We start from the raw sequence: 19,449 nt of genomic DNA, 5'->3' as shown, positions 1-19,449 counted from the left end.
TTTATAGGTAAAATAGGGCTCACGTAGAAATTAAGATACGCCGTTATGGCAGAAGAGCGACGAATTGAGCCACCCGAATGGGCTTTGAGGGGTCATTTGGAGATGGACTTGCGAGGTTTGGCCATTTTTTTATTCATAAAGAACCAGTGATTCCGATCGCGATCGGTCCGAATTCGGCCCTTGCGATGGCCCTAGGGCAGGGCAAACCCAGCAGTGTTGCCGTTCAGGGAAAGTATCTAGAATTACTTCGTGTGGAAGAGATTCTTTCATGCAACAATTGACAATGCTAGACTGCTTAACACGCACCACGTCCATTCGATGTCCAGTCACACTTTTAGAGGCTCATGCTGGGCTCAGTGGTTCGGATGCATCGATTAAAATCTATATTGCCTATTCTCATGTTAGAATTAGTTTTTGTGGAGGATTTGCGACAACGATGAGATGGTTTTTAGGAGATTGGCGACGCTTATACGACAATTATTCATTCCGATATTTACGCACTTGGTCGTAATGATCTAAAAGTTTCTCGATTTTTAGGTTGCCACTAAAAGAGTGAGCTTTAACAAATAGGAAGTTAACCTTTGAGAATACTTTATAACTGCAGAAGGAAGGACCTTAGAATACAAATACAAATTTCTCTGGAGAGAAACTTTTGTAAGTTTGCTGGAGGAATTGGAAACTGGTTGGAGGAGAACAAACCAGTGCAGTATCACAAATACTGCATGCCAAGGAAAAACGCCGTATGAGCCTTCAGGCGTTGCCAATTTCCTTTGATGAAGCACGAATTTTCAAGGAAATTTAGCCCGCCTATGAAAACACCAATCTGCACGAGAGAAGTAACAGAGCATATATATCGTTTTTCAAATGAGTCGTGATTAATAGTTCCCATTTGCAAAATGGAGTCCAAACAACACATCAGAACGCTGGATATGATCGTCTATAAATTTGATGTTATTCTTTATCATTTTTTCCCCCCTGATCACATGACTTGAGCCAATTCGCTCCAACATTTTTTAAAAACTAGAGACCCCACACTGAGTAAAGCTCGAACCCACTGATTCAAATTCTAGGAAGATAGTCCTGAGTACCCGGTGGTAACTTGATACGGCTAATCGTGAAACCACGGAGGAGCAATCATCTCAGCGAATGATTTACAATCGATATTCCCCCATTTAAATGAATTTTAATGAATCGATTATTAAGGGGTTCGTTGCGAACACCCCGTCTATCGATCCTTTGCCGTAGGTTTAGATGACAGATCAATCGATATATCGCAGAGCACGTCACGCCGCTGAAATCAACGCGAAACATCTCCAAAAGCTACTCAAGAAATGCTTCGGCCTAGGGCCAGTCCAAAAAGCACCCTTTATTTTAAAACGTCACAAGTGTCAAGTGTTCCGTTCACTTATCACGGCCTCAACAGCTTATCGGTATAGTCTATCACGCGTTTTTTGAAATAAACGGTTCTTCGTCACCGCTTTGATTTTCACCCAACGACTGTCAGGGAGTGCGTTGGATTTAGGAGGTGGGCTTTAAAATTCAGAGAGCTTCATGAGGCGAGATTACCATAAATTCACGGCTAAACGGTGTGTTTTGGCCGACGCACGGTGGATCGAATCAATGAGAGAAGTCGGACAAAATTTGGAAACTTTAAACGCTCATAACTCTGTATATACAAAACTTTGAGGTCCTGAAGGTGGTTCCATTGGTTTTCTCGTGAATTTTTCATCTTAAAGCACCCCTTAAAATGTATAATGTGACGAAATAAACACCAAAATTTGCAGTTTTAGCCAAAAATTTCATGTCCGACCTCTCTAATTGACTCGATCCACTGTGCGACGGCTCTGGGCATAAGCCACTAGACGTTGTTTTCGAAACGAAAGAACGCAACTACATTTGAACGTTGCCGAATTTTCGTATATAAATCACATTATTGCCAAGAGACTGTCGGACATTTCTGACTGGAAATTTCATTGATTTTTTTCCCCCAACCACAAGCGAAAATCAGCCGAGGTTAGAGCGGATATCACAGATTCAAATCTTCGTAGAATAATAAATCGTTCGAGTCATTTTTTGCAACCTTGGAATTGAGATACGTCCTTTCGCCCGGGGAACGACGGAGAGTGAAAACAAAATCCTTTCGTCCTCTCTAAGAAGATCGCCACCTGAATGGGAATACAAAAATTAGCAATAAAAATGTAAAGCAAACAGTCTGGCCGAACAATAAGTGATCCAGAAATCATAGGAGATACATTTCGGGAGAGGTCAGTGGCGTGGCGTGAATGATCGATTATCGATATCTCGCCATTTGAAGCTATGGTAAAGAATCGATTACTAAGGCGTTTGTTGCGAACACCCTGATAATCGATCTTTTTTCATAGGTTTAAATGGCATAACAATCGATACATCGCAATTCAAGCCACGCCACTGGGAGAGGTCCACTCTCCAGGTACTCGGAGAACGAGACCGGGGGGGGGGGGGGGGCGCTGCTTATACGTGCCCTATGATAATGGTCTCTAAATACTATAACTTCCTGTTCCCAGCTCTTTTTTTTTATGAATCGCTCTTTTGTGCCCCACTCTCTACTTTCCTCGCTCCGTAAATATTTACACGTCTTTTCGACAAGGAACTTTTTATGATTTTTTTTCTCCTTTTCCTCCGATGCCGGCCGCATGGTCCCGGGCAGTTTGTCAGATAATGCAACTGATAAATTGATAGTGTTTGCTGTTTGTTATTCCGGCCTTACTTTTGTGTGTTTTTCCGAGGATGTTGCCTTGCTCGGACACAAATGCACGATTTCTTACCGTCTTGAATCGATTTTTATCCTAAATCTGGCAACTGCGTTCTATGTCTGGACGCGGGGGATTAGTCTCAAGCTGTTGTGAGTGTGGTTTCAGGTTTTTTTTTAATACTTTATTTATTACGGTTTTGAGGCTGATTAGTGGCTATTTACACTTACCGAGAGAGGAAGATTATGAGTTTTGGACCGTTTGTAAATGTGGCATTTGTCAAAATACTGCAGGATATATTGAAATAAGTCTGCGTAAAAACACAGATTTATTTCAATATATCCTGCAGCTATCCTACATTTTTATGGAGGAGAGATGTAAAGGGACGAAAAGGAATAATGGAAATTCAAAACCGGATAAAAGTGAAACAGCGAGTGATATACAGCGGTTAATTCACATAATTATGAGATGAAAAATGTCTACAAATGCCAAGAGTATACATTGCAAAAAAATAAATCCTTCCACACAGTGCAGCCGGCGTTAAACGTATATTAGCGCCTACAAGACTTCAGGAATACTTCACGCGTTGCGCCAAACAGTGCGGTCGGTGCAAAGCCCGTATTAGCGCCTACAAGACTTCTTGAATACTTCTCGCATTACACCAAACGCCGTGCAGTCGGCACGTCGGCGTGAAACGCATGTTGACGCCTATAGGACTGTAAGAATGCAGCTGTGGACTGCGTGTCATCATTCTTGAATTTCTGCTCCAGTTTTTACCATAATTAAAGGGAAAACATGTATCCTAATTGTAACGATTTAGAAATTCGGATGGTATTTTATTTTTTTCTTGGTGACATTAAAAGAAAATAGAACGAAGTGAAAATATCGCATCGAAATTTTTGATACTTTTATTTGAGATCATTTAAATAAAGTCACGGAAACTTTTCAGAAAATTTATGTGTAGTTTTTAAAAATATTCATTCACTCAAAAAAAGCTCCGGCCGTGGAGGCCAGGAGCAACGGACCTGGAGCACGGACTGGATGTGCTATATGGCACTACCGTTCGCCTACGCGCCTGACGGCCGGAGTGCTACGTGCGGGGACGATGCGGATTGCTACGGACATGAAAACCGTAAGTCGCGGCCTCGAGCGGCATAGGCAGCTTGCGCTCTCCGCGCTACTTACGGGCTGGACGGCCGGAGCTCTGCGCGCCGACGCTGTCCGCGACGTGGTGGATTTTTTCGGAACTACAGCTGAAAATTCACCATTAAAGTACATTAGAAAAGAAAAACTTTCCAGCAAAGTTTTAAACATTGAGTGAATTATCTTGTGTCAATTTCTGAACAAGATTTTTTTTCTTTCCTTCTTTTTAAAATAGGTATATATTTCTTTGTTGATAGTTCATAACAATTTAGTTTCAGGAAAGTTATGGATAATTCACTGTCTAAGAAAGAAAAAGAGCATATGAACGTTAGCTTGTTGATCATGTTTCAGATATCAAGAGAGATTTGAACTCCTTGGCTGATAGTTCAGCAAGTCAATTTGAGAAAAGAGATGAATCTTAGAGAAGAGATGATGCTTATTGAGAAAGAAAATCAGCATATGAATGTTAGCTTATTCATCGTGTAGAGATATCAAGAGAAATTTTCAAAAACCTAACTTTAATGTTGCAAGCCTTCGTAGAAATAAATAAAGCACTGGGGAAGCACTGGAAGGAACAAATGTAGATAGATCAAAAATTCATGCTACCTATTTTAAATGTAGAACAGACTGCCCAAGGTATGATAAATTGCTAAAACTCATTGCAGCGAAAAATGTAAATTGAAAAATCATTTTTATCACTTGGCAGCCCGTTCTCAATAAATGTAATTACTTTCACTCAATGAGAATTCAGCATTTGTCAAAAACAAAACCTGGTTCATCCCTCAATAAAAAATACGAATGCAAAGTAGGAAATCACCCAAATGATTAACAAAGGAAAACCACAGGCGTAGGTCTAGGTACTTACAGATTTTTACTCCTTACGACTAGAAGAGCTTCAGAATCTTGAAAATGAGGTTGAGAATATTTCAAAGTGTAAATTCAGTAGTAAAAGTTGACAAAACTTCAAGATATAACTCTCCGCAATAACTACCGGATACAATTTCCACAAAATATTAGCGAAGAAATATACCACCGAAAATTGTCACACTTGTTAAAATTGTAGATCTTCCCTTCAGCAAACTGAAGCGCGATTCACACAAAATTTTACCACTATTACAGTACACTGAGCTCCCTAGAATTGGGATATGGAATCAGAGAGATATTCACAGCAACAATGTTTGCACTGGCTCTTATCGGATAATCAACGCAGGCAAGATTGGCTTATAGCTTCCGCTGGCGGACAGCTATTTTGGCAACAGAGAAGGGAGGTGTTGGATGTCGGAGAGTGAAATACTACCTACTCTCAATTGAAAACATTTAAGTATAAGCCAGAGATTAGATTGAAATGGAATAAAAAATCAATCCAATCTTATGAGCAAGCAAAGGTGGCACAATGAAGTTGCAATCGGTAAATAGACATTCTTGTGTCTACATTATCAGTATTTTAGTGTGGCGGTAATTTACTCTGTGGGAAGATGCGTGGCAGGTAATTGATTGCTTTTCTTTGATTTAAGTTCTTTCCCTTAGTAGGGGGAAAATAAGTGAATTGCAAACGAACTTACAGGAGGAGAGGATATGAGCTCAGTGTGTAGGTAAAACTGACAATTTTCACTTAACTCTCGTCGCATTTCCGAAAGTATTTGACAAGCGTTATCACACAGAACTTCAGAATCAATCGTGCACCGCACAGAATCAAGAAAATATATCGAAAACCTCCAAAATTAAACGAAAAACGAACACACGTAATGAGCAATGACCAACAATGACAAGCAATTTACTAGATTCTAACCTCAATAAACAACGCTGAGTGGTGGCTGCGATCGCTCCCGAAAATGTTCAAGGCTGGCGGCAACTTTAAATTCACGCACTGAATAACATTGACGTAAAATATTATAATTTTCTGCGAATATACACGTAGCCGTCTCAATTTTAATCTGATGGTGACGCCATTTTCCGAAAACTGAATCTCACCTCACTGCCAACGGCCGTGGAAGCGGTTGGTTCCGATCCTGAAACCCGTAACTTACGCTCGGCTCCTAACCGGTCTTACGGCCACGACGGCCGCGCGCGCTCCACGGGACATCGGCCGCGGCGTCCGTACTAGCTGGCGCACAGCGCGTTAACGCCGGGATCACCAGTGTCCAGAGCAACCGGGTCACAGGGCCGTAGTTTTTTTTTTGAGTGTTAAAATTAATACATAAAAAAGGTGCATAATGTTGCAATCAGAGATAAATATACGCTTTCTTTCGGGTGCACTCGTCGGAATTTGAATCCGTTCATCTCGTGCTGCGAGAGCTATGCGTCGAAGGGAGACATGCCCGTAAGTGAGAAGGGAATAAACAGCCTTCCGCGTTGTCGTTATCTACCACAAACTACAAAGGTGGCCAGATTAACTCTTTCTCGTTGAATATTGAATATTCGCCAAACAGGTGAGTTTTCAGTACCAGGAAAATTCGCGCAATCCTATGCATCTACAAAAAGGTAAAAAAGGGGGCATTCGCGACATTAATGTCAAACGTTCTTCAGCCTCCCAATTTTATTTTCAAAAATTTACAAAAACATTCAAACATTTTATTTTACAATTTTTCCATTTGTACAACAATGGTGCATGGTTCGACTTATGAACGAATTCCATGAGCACTTTTCAACGTATTTACATTTAAAGCGTTTATTTGAATTAGATTTTAGGCATCCTTGTGTTATTCTCAGAATCATAGAAGTACATATATAGTATGATGTACTTGGAGGACAAGGCGCATAAGTGAAATTTTTGAAAAAAACTTAAGATATTAATGAATTCAAGTAGAATTCTAATTTTTAAGCATCAAAGAGTCAGTATGAACTTTCTTTCCGCCGTAAGGCTCCATTTAATTTCGAAACTTCAAACGTGTGTTTCTCGAAATAACAAAATTGCACTTATGCGCCTTGTCCTCCAAGCCCCTCGTGTGGAGTTGAGTTGAAAATACTGCACTCCCTTTATATCCATTGAAAATATCGATTCTAGGTACAGCACGCTGTCTCACCAAGAATCAATTGTTTTACTGACACTGAAATGGAGGGAAGCCCGATGTTGCAAATTCGCAAGAATTGCCACTGATCACAAGTATTGATTTTTTTTTTTTTTCGCGAGGGGGGGGGGGGAGCGATGATGAGCTACGGACTATCCAAATATGCAGATTCTGAAGCTAAGGGTGAACCTCGAGATGGAGTTTGGGCTTGAGACATCGAAAAAGATGTCCGTAGAGATGATGATGATGATGATGATGATCTCCGGGTTGTCAAAAAGGCACGCCAACTAAATTTTCGTTGCATCGCACTGCCGCGATGGTTCAACCCGTTGGCTGTCGGGTTTTCGCAAGGGGTGTACTTCAGCTCAAAATCATCGACTACCACCACCCCAATAAGTCCTACTATGTCCTCGTATCTTGAAGTAAAATGGAGCTGAAACATTTATAAACAAAATATGTAAAAAGCATATTCTAAAGTTGGCTGCAGGTGCTTGACGCAAAGTCACTAAATAACAGAAAAAAAGGGGGAAAAAAGCATATCGACGGTGAAAGTGCAGAAGTGTATATCTCGATTTTTGACAGTTTTGAGTTAGCTGCATAAACGTGTTGTTGAATATGTCGCCTTTCTGCCAGCAAGAGACTATAATCGAAAAAAATCTGGAAGTCACCTAAAACCGTAGAACTTTTTTCGCGTATCTCGGGCTTAGGTGTAGAAATGCGCACCTCGTTATTCTGGCCTCTTCATTTTTGATCCAGCGCGCCTTTCGCACATCGCGCGCTCCTCAGCGTTTCCCGTCAATAGTATGAAACTATGAAATTCAGGGTTTCCTTTTGTGGGATTGCATCACGGAGAAAAAAAACTTCGTGCGTGGGACCCGAAGTTGAGGTCATATGGATCTCTGAAGTTTTCGGATCACGTATCTAAAAACTTGAGGTCCAGCTGCCAAAGTTCGGGTCAGACATCTGAAGTACTTCGATACATATACCGAAGGGTTCGGGTCAGACATTTGAAGTACTCCGGTGCATACCAATGTGCCTCGATGTCTGACCCGAACTTCGGCAGCTGGATCTCAAGCTTTCGGATGCTTGATCCGAAAACTTCAGAGGTCCATATGACCTCAAATTCAGGTCCCATGCACGAAGTTTTTTTTCTCCGTGCACGTGAGACACCTTCGAAAATCACGGCGGGGTGAAAAATTGGTTACGTGGTTTCAGTCTTACCGTGAATGGCTTCACAACGTTCACGCGAATAGAGGCTTGAGACCACGCCTTTCTATTGGTTGCCGGAATCGGGTCCTCGGGATTTGACCAAATTTCCACCGAATTTTTCGTGTCGTACACCTGGTCTGAGGCTGTTTTCAATTCGTCCTTGAAAAGCTGAATAATAGATAAAAAGTGCGGTCACATTATTTGATCAGGCGCAGCAGTGCCCTGGTAGAGTTAACATCGGTAAGGTAATGACCCGAAGCTGAGGTCATATGGATTTCTTAAGTTTTCTGATCACGCATCTGAAAACTTGAGGTCGAGCTGCCGAAGTTCGGATCAGACATCGAGGCACTTCGGTATACACCGGAGTACTTCAGATGTGTGACCCGAACTTTGGCAGCTCGCCCTCAAGTTTTTAGATACGTGATCAGAAAACTTCAGAGATTCATATGACCTCAACTTCAGGTCCCACGCACGAATTTTTTTTCCTCTATGGATGCATAGGTTTAAATGGTAGATCAATCGATATATCGCAAAACAAGCCACGCCACTGGCAGATACGTCTCTTTGTCAGGAGGGCGACGAATTGTACACACGTGGGGACTGTATGAAGTAATCGGGATTTTTTTACAGGAGTTTTAAAAGTATTGAACACGGAGAAAAAAAAAACTTCGTGCATGAGACCCGAAGTTGAGGTCATATGGATCTCTGAAGTTTTCGGATCACGCATCCGAAAACTTGAGGTCCAGCTGCCGAAGTTCGGGTCAGACATCTGAAGTACTCCGATGTATACCAAAGTGCCTCGATGTCTGACCCGAACTTCAGCAGCTGGACCTCTAGTTTTCGGATGCGTGATCCGAAAACTTCAAAGATCCATATGACCTCAACCTCGGGTCTCATGCACGAAGTTTTTTTCTCCGTGAAGTAGGCGAAGAACTTAATGGAGCATCTCATTTGCAGGTTGTTCCAAATCGATGGCCATGGCGCGAAACCTCTTATCTGCATTCACGACGTTGGGGACTACCTGACATAGTTTATTTGGTCTTTGGAAAAGTAGTGAACGTAAATCCTCGAATATTTCCCCGTTTTTTCCTCTCTGTACGCGGATTATTCTACGTGGATTTCAAACCATGAGGTTGGCCTGTTCTGCCGTGCTAAGGAAAAACGCCGTATGAACATTCGAGAGTTGCCAAATTTCCTTCGATAGAATGTTTATTTTTGAGGAAAGCTATGAATAATTTTCCTTGAAATTTTCAGAAACTCTTGGTGAAATTACGAATAAAATTATACGAAAAATTGGAAGAAAAATATTTAAACATTTTTCCGAAAATTCGCGATTTATCGAAGGAAATTTGGCAACGCCTGAGGGTTCATACGGCGTTTTTCCTTAACACGACAATGTTCCCCTTCGGAGAAAATAAAATAAAGGTGGACATTTGAAACACCGCAACTTGTTGGTTTCTTGTCGTTGGTTCCGCACTTTGGGTATCGAAATACTTTCCGATTCTTGCTGCCGGCTATGCATGCCTCAGGCCTCCGATTTTGCGCGAGTCCATACATCACTTCAACAACCTAGTTCAGATACGTTTGTTTTATAAATTTTAATAACTTCAGATCAGTTTTCATTCTTTGAACGTTACTTTTCAATACTGTCATTACCAAAGGAGCTGCGCTCTCTACTCCAAGAGCCTTCTCCAGAACAAATGTTATATCCTAAATTGTGTAATGGAACGAGCTACTGAACTCACCATCAAGGACATGTGTTTTGAAGCTTGATAAATGAAGCTGATGCAGCCCTCCGGTCCGCGCTTTATGTCGAGTGGGCTCAATCCATAGAAGTTGATACTCCAGGTGTGGGGGTTCTGGTTACCATTTATTTTGAACTCGCTTTTCAGGAATCCACCTTTCCCGTCTGAGGGTATTAATCATGAAAAAGTATGTTTAATCGGATGTCATAACGCAGGAAAATCTTATCTGCGATGTATGTTTAACAAAATGAAAAGAAGAAGAAGAAGGAGGAGAAGAAGGAGAAGAAGGAGAAGGAGAAGGAGGAGAAGGAGAAGGAGAAGAAGAAGAAGGAGAAGAAGAAGAAGACGAAAAAGAAGAGGAAGAAGAAGAAAAAGATGATGATGATGATGATGATGATGATGATGATGATGATGATGATGATGATGATGATGATGATGATGATGGTGATGGTGATGGTGATGGTGATGGTGATGGTGATGGTGATGGTGATGGTGATGGTGATGGTGATGGTGATGGTGATGGTGATGGTGATGGTGATGATGATGGTGATGGTGATGGTGATGGTGATGGTGATGGTGATGGTGATGGTGATGGTGATGGTGATGGTGATGGTGATGGTGATGGTGATGGTGATGGTGATGGTGATGGTGATGGTGATGGTGATGGTGATGGTGATGGTGATGGTGATGATGATGGTGATGGTGATGGTGATGGTGATGGTGATGGTGATGGTGATGGTGATGGTGATGGTGATGGTGATGGTGATGGTGATGGTGATGGTGATGGTGATGGTGATGGTGATGGTGATGGAATGAATACGAAGAAGAAGATGAAAGAGGAGAATGAGAAGAAGGAGAAAAGCAACAAGGAAAAGAACGGGAAGAAGAATAACGAAGAAGAAAAACTTGTAACTACTGAAATAGTTCACTGGGCTATATTCGTTGTATTTCAAATTGCCCTCTGTAGGTACATCCGTTTTGCTTGAAAATGTCAATCACCTTGTCTTAATGGACCAAGTGGCTCTTCTCAAACTTCTAGCAAACGGCCAGTTCCAATCCTTGCTCATCAGTAAAAAGTTACTTTACTCCAAAAATTTAGTCTCGGTTACGGAATTTAATTGCCACACAACTTTCAGTACTAAATAGGTAGGACAAACCTTCTTTAGGAATCCACCCCCATGCTCCCTCAATGAAAAATCTTCCAGCAAATTTGAATCCGCAATCGTTTGTATCGAAAGAACAAGAGACATCGAAAGGAAAATTTGGTTTTTGATCGGTTCCTATGTAAATCAAAATAATGGAAAAGTATTGGTTAGCGAGGCTTTTGAAGAAAATTTATAAAGTTCAAATGGGCGTATATAAATGAAAAGAAACTATATCCATTGTGACATAGGGATGGCGAAACTGAAAAATGCGTAGCTCGGTAACGCTGTTTCAAAATCTCCAGTCCAATTTTATTCTTGATGAGAAGACCAAACATCGAACTCACAGAATATTCCTCACATAGAGAAGAAAAATTACCGAAGTTTTCAAGAAACGACCTTCAATGGTTTTCCATGTGAAAAAACAAGTATGCCAGGAACCTCTGCAACGCCGCAAATCGATATATGTATTTACTGCAATTTCACCACGATAAGCTCTGTCATGCGCGTAATCTTATGGATCTCATGGGTCATGTTAGAATGGATATAGTTCTTTTCGATTAAAAGACGTTCAAATCAGAGTTTCTTTTGGTATAAAATTGCTTAAAATTCCTGATCGCACATGAAGTATGACTTCGACTCAAATCTGATTTGATACCTGTAACTTCTATACGTGAAAGCTCGTCTAGTTGAATTGTGTAGGGACCGAAAAAAAATTCGACTTAAGCGGCGATTCGCGTCTTAACCGATGTTCCACTTAACACGAACAATTTTGACTTAAGCCGCAACATCGCTAGACGTTAGACAAGCATCAATCGGCAATTACTTGAAGTGTTATAAAAACTGGGTTTTAATGTTTCAATGTTTTATTCGAATTTTTAAATTCAAATAAATGCAAATCAAATTGATCAATATTAAAAGAGGTTGTTCAAACCCGTTATAATTTACTTCCATAAAATTTAAAAAAAAATTTCCAGTAGAATCAATCGATCAAAGTTTAATTAATGGTCGAAATGCAACCTTGTCAACCAATGTTTCTGATGGTGTTACGACTTCTCTGCATCCTACTGAGATATAGGTATGTAACCTTTACAGCATTTTCTGCATGTAGGATTTTGCTCAGAATTACTTCTTTTCCTTGCTTTTTTCACGTAAAAGTTCTATAATTTGTTGGGTTTTAGAAACATTTTTTTCGACTTAAGAGGCTCTCCTTTCGGAGAGAAATATCGTGACTTCGTTTTACACGAAGTATTTTTACATTGCGCCTTATGGACATGTCGAGGGACCAAACAAAAATTCGACTTAGGCAGCATTTCTTCTTAACCATTGTTCGATTCAGCGAGCTTTTACTGTATAATATTTGTATTTCAGTGTGGAGCTTCAAATGACCAAAACAACGCATTCGAAGCCTGAGAGGCAATATTATAATAGTGTTATTCGAATATACAATAACTATCCGAACTCCCTGGTAAGTTTGTTGTCTATACGTTGAAATTGAAGGCGAACCTCCAGTTGACGACATTTGCGCATTCGTCAATACGCTCAAACATTCTTCATTGGCCTCATCACAGATTGGACCGCGTTAAGCAGGAAGGAACAAGGCCACATCAGGTATTGCCAAAACGCGGACAGTTTTATTTCTTACATAGAAACGATTGTGCCTGGAAAATAACAGGGTGGTCGACACAACCAGCGGCTGGTTAAAAATGCGCCAGCTACCGTGCGGTAGTTACGATAACACTACCGCGGTGGAAGTCACAACTAACCCGGTAGTTACATCAACATCCGGTTGTTGATGTAAGTACCGGGTTAGTTGTGACCTCCATACCGCGGTAGTTATCGTATAACTACCGCACGGTAGCTGGTGCATTTTTAACCAGCCACTGGTTGTGTCAACTACCCTAATTTTTGTTTTCAATGCGTGGATTTTTGTGCATATTTCAGTGAATTTTCTGCATGGCACGAAGCAAATTTCTCAAAATTTTCAAAGGCATTCACTTAAACGTTTTCTTGTAAAAAAATTAAATTACCCAGTTAAATTTGGTATTAACTGATGTGGCTTGGTTACATCCTGCTGAACGCCGTCTAATTAGCCAAATATATGTGTGTTTCTCTAGGAGATGCCTGTTCACGCTCACCAGTACATTTGTTGCCTACGCCGTAAAATTGAAGGCGAACTTCAACATGGCGATTTCTGCCAATAAATTTACGCACTGTCTCTTGGTTATATCGAGGTTTATGGAGCGAGATAAATGCGTGTTCGTCATCCCAAGAGGCAGGTAAAGCTAACAATCAGGAGTCATTTAGAACTTTAAATCCTCTCTTTCAATTTGTCTGCTGTCTTCATCCTTACCCCTTCTTTCCCTCCTTTGTTTTCATCTCCTCTCTTTCGTCTTTAATTTTTCCATACTTGTATAACACCCTTCCTGGTGTGATGTCACCTGGTGGAGTTGCCCCTAATCTGCCACCCTCAACCCTGCCCTGTTGAATTGCTACGAGTAATGCAGACGTCTCGCATTACAAGACACCTTTCTCTTTTCTAAGAAAAAAAAAAAATCTAATTGACTCCATTGCACCAAAACCATCGCAAAAAAACCATTTCCGATGAGGTGCGAATGATAGACAAAAAATGTTTCGAGCTATACAGAATCGACTATTTAAACTGTCAAATCTACGACTCGATTAGCATGTGTGAAGCTTTACCCTAAGTAACGACAATTTTATGGATGACTATGTCCGGGCAGGTCTCAAAATAGTTCAAGTTAATGAGGAATATCTAAAATGACCCTTCCGGTAATGGTATCAAAGTTAAATAACTCTCTCACTGAAGATAGGCGGTTTTATCATGATTGGTTTAAAAGATCAACACTTACTTTAAGCTTTTGATGACCTTGAATTTTCTAACCAAACTGAAAACCCTTGTTTTAGAACCACTTCAACCATAATAGGTATAAATCTATGATTAATTCCGCAAATTCTTGAACATTGTCCAAAATAAACCCCCTCAGTCCTCTTTCAGTCCCTATGGACTGAAAAAATGCGTCTCTCGGTGGCGGTATCTTAGAACCTCTTCTTCTATTTATTTTTTTTAAAGGAGACCGAACTAACAAATTTTTACAAACGATTCTTCACTCGGAGAAGGAAAGTCACCGAACTTTCCAATAAATGAATTTTGATAGTTATTCATTTAGAAAATAAAGTATGACAAGTATTTATTCAGTTTCACCATCTATATGCCAGGGCGTAAGCTGAATCTCCATGGCCTCATGTAAAAATGGGTGAAAATTTTAGAAAATTCAGCCTCAGTCAAAAATTACTCTTGAACTTACCAATACACCGGTAAAGGTCTTGAATCCGTCGAACATCGCCATCACTAAGTTTTGTGGGTGCTCCCCACCTTTCTCCCGATTTTAACTGCTGTGTTGGTAATTTTGATTTTCGATTCTAGAAGAGAAAAATTCATGATGTCTAAATCTAAGTTCATCTTCAATGACATACTGGTGCAAAAAGGAACGAAATTATCAGTTGCTTCCTTCGTGATTACTGATAGGTGAAAATTAATTCATGAATGGGAGTCTAGTGCAGTTTGATTCGGTCTCTCATGGAGAGTTCTGCCAGTAAACAAGTCTATCTCTGCCTCAGGTTTACTCTAAGCGGCACGATTTCCGCAAAATCTGCGTTTTCTAGTGTATTTAGATGTTTGTACTTCGCTTCAAACGATTTTTGGGCGATTTTGGGCAACTGGATTCAGTTGGATTAATCTCTTGCGTAGAAAACCTTTTATAGACAAAATTGAAGCACCTGGTGCAGAGAGGGCATTTTTTTATGACGTCTCAAAATCTTCGCGAATGTTTCATCCGTCATGATTAACGCAAATGTATGTAATTCTATGTGAATTTTAATGAATAGTCGTTATGATTTTACGATGCTGAAAACTGAAAATTTTTGAAAATTGTCCCAATTGTTTCCTCTCTCAAGGATAAATTGGACGTATTTCTGTCAAACAGATCCATGTGCATTATGACGTGAGCCCTGTTATGCATGTATTCTTATGGGTGTCAGGGCTTATGTCTTAATGCACATTATTCCGTTTGATAGAAATACGTCCAATTAGCACTGGAGATTCTGAAACATCGTAACCGAGCAATGCCCTTTCGGCACTCAACGTCTCAATTGTTGGGTGCATATGTTTATGTGATGAAAAAATGAGTACAGTACCTTACTGCGGGCGTAGCTAGAGTACACCATTATAGATGTAGGATCAAATGGTTCGCCCAACAAATTATTCTCATTTCGGTTATGTTTTATAAAATGTTTCTCGTAACCCTGTAAAAAATGAGTTGTAAGCAGTTATCACATTTTGAACAACCAGTGACATTAGAAACCATTAGTTATTTTCTTTTTTTTTACAATTCGTGTGTTTTAATAATAATGAAAAAAATCTTTAAAATTTGAAACGGAGGTAAAGCAATGGATAAACTAGGTATCGATCAAGTTTGTCAATAGGAATGTTGAATGTGCTCGCACCGTTAATTCTCATGATCAACGGATGCCTATGTGTATTTTGCATTGTCTATGATAAGGGTTGATAATAATAATCCGCACGCTAAATGTTCATTTCGCTCAATCACATTAAACTGCGATTAACTGTCGGACGTGAGACACCAACTGAAATTCAGTGATCGATGACGCCTTAATTTGTGTCAGAACGGCATGCATACTATCGCTCAATCGGTATCCATTTATCAGCTACTCATCATTTTTCTTCTATTGTGAGATCGCAATTCTGTGCAGAGACCAAAGCACTCACTTACCAATTTTAAGAAGGAAATTCAACGTAATAAGGCGTGGTTTTTTTAGAAGAAAATATCACATTCGAGTGCAGTTTCGATATCAGTATCGAATGCGATATTTTCTCTCTAAAAAATCACGCCTTTATTACGTTGAATTTCTTTGTTATAATTGGTAAGTAAGTGCTTTAGTCTCCTGACACAGAATTGCGATCTCAAATTGGAGAAAAATGACGAGTAGCTGAAAATGGAACCAATTGATGCGATATATGCACGTTTGACACAAAACTCGAAAACTTAAGTGATTGGTACCACAGCACAGAGTAATGTTACTATCTACAAATATTTTGGGGGAAACTTTAAAAAATAGTCACCTTACCTTTCGGATGTTTTCTTCAAGAGTGTCCAAATAAAGATCTCCATCAGAGCGTTGGTGCTCGTGATGGAGGCTCAGCGTATGTCCAAGTTCGTGCAAAAGCATACTTTTGGTCCAGTAACGACGATGCACTTGCAGAAATGTTCTGCCTCCGGTCTTTCCAAGTGTTGCGTGTGCAAAATATTTTCTAATAAAAATTGCATACATGTTTAAACAAAACCATTAGGGCTCGAAAATTTTTCAAGAAATGTATATTTTTACGTAAAAAGTTGGGCAAAAAAGTAAAATATTCTAAGTAAAATTGATGACAACATCATCAAAATGAATAAGCAGATATTGAGAAGGGGGTGTTGTCAGTCGTTGTTATTTATGACTTTTATCCGTCGCTTAATAAGTCAAAGAGCCCCGCCTTCAAGAACAGAGGAAGGGGTAGTAATTCGTTAAGTAAAACAGAAGAAAATCGAATTCCTGGCGGCGTCGTTCAAGGAGTAATAATTTCGGCTCAAGCAAAACAATAAAGTTTTCGATCCGAAAACAGAATATCCGAAGATTTCGATCATAGGAACGGAATTTATATTCAGGTGAGGGAAGTTTCGTTAGCCGCACTAAAATTCGTACTCTTCACTAAAAAATTCAATTATTTGAACCAATGTTCAATACCTTTCACCGAAAACTTCGATCATACGAACCGGAGACTTAGGTATCCCTAATGAATTGAATTTCCGTCCTTGTAACTGAAGTTTTGTTTCTTTGTAAAGCACTCATTTCCCATTCTTCTTGGAAATACTTCGCATTTTGAAATAATGATTTACTCTGAATTCTGAGTATTCAAGTCAGTTTTTAAACTAGGAGTCGGAACGTAGAAATCATAAAATTGGCATCGTAGATCTCTAGATCGAACCAGGGGTAAAAAGGAAAATTACAATTCTGTTAACAGGTGCTTTAAAAGAAAGAAAAGCAAAATACAAGAGGAGAAAAAAATCAATATCTTATTTTTAATTCAGCACACATAAATTTCGGATGCTTCAGGAGAAATTCCTTTTCAAAATTGCGTTTTTCTCTCCTCAAGCAGACTTTAGCCTTAAGTAAAGCAGTGATTGACCCTCCTCTTTCCCGCGTAAGCTTTAAAGTACCTATTGAACCTCCTCATCCTGGATGCCCTACGTAATTTATGGACGGCCACTAAGGTTCTCAAGTGGAACTTACTTCTTCAGCAACGGCATTTGAATACGCACGAAATCACGTTCTCCACTCCTCTCTTTGAAACGAACACATGTTTTCTCTGTAAAATCTCGCATGGCCTCCATTAAAATTGAACATCTTTTAGACTTTGGACATCCTGAAACAGGAGTGGAACCTAAAAATTAGGAGAAACAAACTAACGAATATTGAGATTCGAACTTTTTAAAAATGATCGTGGCAATGTCAAGAAGAATTAGAAAAGATTCCAATGTAAATAAAAATTATGAACTGTTTTCAATTTTTGACAAACAAAAATATGAAAAGGAACGTGAAACGTCACATTTTGAAGTAGGCACATGTTTTCATATGTATATATGTTTCGAAAATAATTCCTTTTAAATCAATTTCAATTATTTTTAAATCAACTGTTAAAGTTTTTTTGGGGCTACTGAAATTATTTTTGAAAAACATAGAGTTATTTGTAAACCACTGGTTGCGCCCTTCCCGGAAAATCTTAGAAGAAGAAAAAGTGGTGAAAAGGAATTCAAATTTTATTTTTGGGAAAAGGGATTTCAAAAATCTTGAAAAATTCCCTTGAATCGATCAAAGTTTCCTCCTAAAAGGTAAGCTCCTTCTGAAATTGAGAAGAGGAGGGGCGGCAATTGCCACCGTACCCTTCCCGAATGATACCTTTGAAAACTAATATCGTTTTTAGCGAAATATTCTATGAAAGTTCATATTGATTCAAATGTATTTCCGTTTCATAATGGGAATGCTTAAGATTTACTTATATGTAGATAAAAGATTCGGTGCATTTGCATATTGGGGACGGAGAAAGAGTTTTCCTTTATTCCTTGGGGCTACTTTTCATATTTCATTTTTTATAGAACAATAATTGTCACTCTAACTTACCAATAGAACTATTAATGCTATAGATGACAGCAGCCCCTCTCCATAAGAGTTTTGGTCGTTTGAGCATTTTCTTGCTTCGCAACTAAATAAGATAAAATAAAAAAATAATAGTATAGTGCATAGTGTGCCAATTTCAACCAATAATTTTTACTCCAAACATTCATTTGTTTTCATAAAAAGAAGAGGAGGAAAAGCAAATTCTCAATCTCTACCGTCGAAAGTTTTAGTGAGCGTATTTTCAATCCTAACAACTCTCTAACGCTTCGTGTTTTACTAGTTGTATAGTCTGCTAAAGAGAACCAAAGACGGGAGGGAAACAATAATGTAAAACTGAGCGTGATCCCTTTTGACTAAATGGAAAGCGGGATTCTACATTCTACTATAAACTGAATTAAGCCCCAACTCTATGCTAACTCATGAGCCGTGGGCATGTACCGACAGCGCTGTGGACAGGGCTCATGAGTTAGAGATCCCCGATCCCGAATCCGACGATCTCCTTGTCGCCGCTGACGTCACTGGCGCTTTATAAGCCCCATTCATTCTTACGGCCCTTTACTAACGAGTACACCCCTTCTTTCCCACCTGTTTGCGTTCCGTTTCACATAAATATGTCCAATGGAGAATTTGCATGCAAATTTTTTATTTCTTCATTTAAAAGTGCTTAAACAGCTGATCTCACTGAATTTTTTATAATTTTTTCTAATATGGGAAATACTATTAAAATATATTTAAAAGTGAGAAAATGCACCACCTAGTGACGTCATCTGGCGGCATTTCCCATTTAAACACATGTATTTTAGCAAATTAGATCATTTTGTCGCATAACTTCTCCAATAATTAATCAAGTCAGGGACCAAGGGTATCCTCGTATTCAGTTCACTCAGCTGTAGTTTCCACATGAACATGAAATTAATCAAATTTCAGACACCTGCAAATTCTTTATTCGCACGATAAAAGCGTAAAAGACTCTGCAAAGAGTGTTTACTGCTCTGAAATAGTGTGAATCACTTCGAAAGACGACTAGATTGCACTCCTCATTCAAATCACTCGAGATTTTTGGGCGCTAAATAGACTCCGGTACAGAATTTCACTTTAAATGTTTAACAGTGTGCGTAAACGCACCACAACCTCCTGCTGATTTTTACCTTCAGGTCTTTCCCGCGCACCTCCGCAAACTCGTCTTCAACATGATGAACTTGACCGTCGTGCAGAA

General features: G+C 39.5%; 1 protein-coding gene across 1 annotated transcript; it reads right to left on the bottom strand.

Moving 5' to 3' along the window:
- Positions 1 to 7,025: 7,025 nt before the first annotated feature.
- LOC140225051 (uncharacterized) lies at positions 7,026 to 15,362 on the bottom strand. Its single transcript, XM_072302509.1, has 6 exons — positions 15,195 to 15,362; positions 14,306 to 14,420; positions 10,992 to 11,114; positions 9,835 to 9,998; positions 8,102 to 8,257; positions 7,026 to 7,313 (listed from the first exon to the last, which is right to left on the bottom strand). Exons 1-6 carry the CDS (start codon positions 15,222 to 15,224, stop codon positions 7,026 to 7,028), a joined length of 876 nt encoding a protein of 291 aa, XP_072158610.1. The 5' UTR covers positions 15,225 to 15,362.
- Positions 15,363 to 19,449: the final 4,087 nt, after the last annotated feature.

This window comes from Bemisia tabaci, chromosome 7 (genome assembly GCF_918797505.1).
Source record: "Bemisia tabaci chromosome 7, PGI_BMITA_v3".
NCBI classification, from domain to species: domain Eukaryota; kingdom Metazoa; phylum Arthropoda; class Insecta; order Hemiptera; family Aleyrodidae; genus Bemisia; species Bemisia tabaci.
This window is presented reverse-complemented; position numbering and strand designations above follow the sequence as displayed.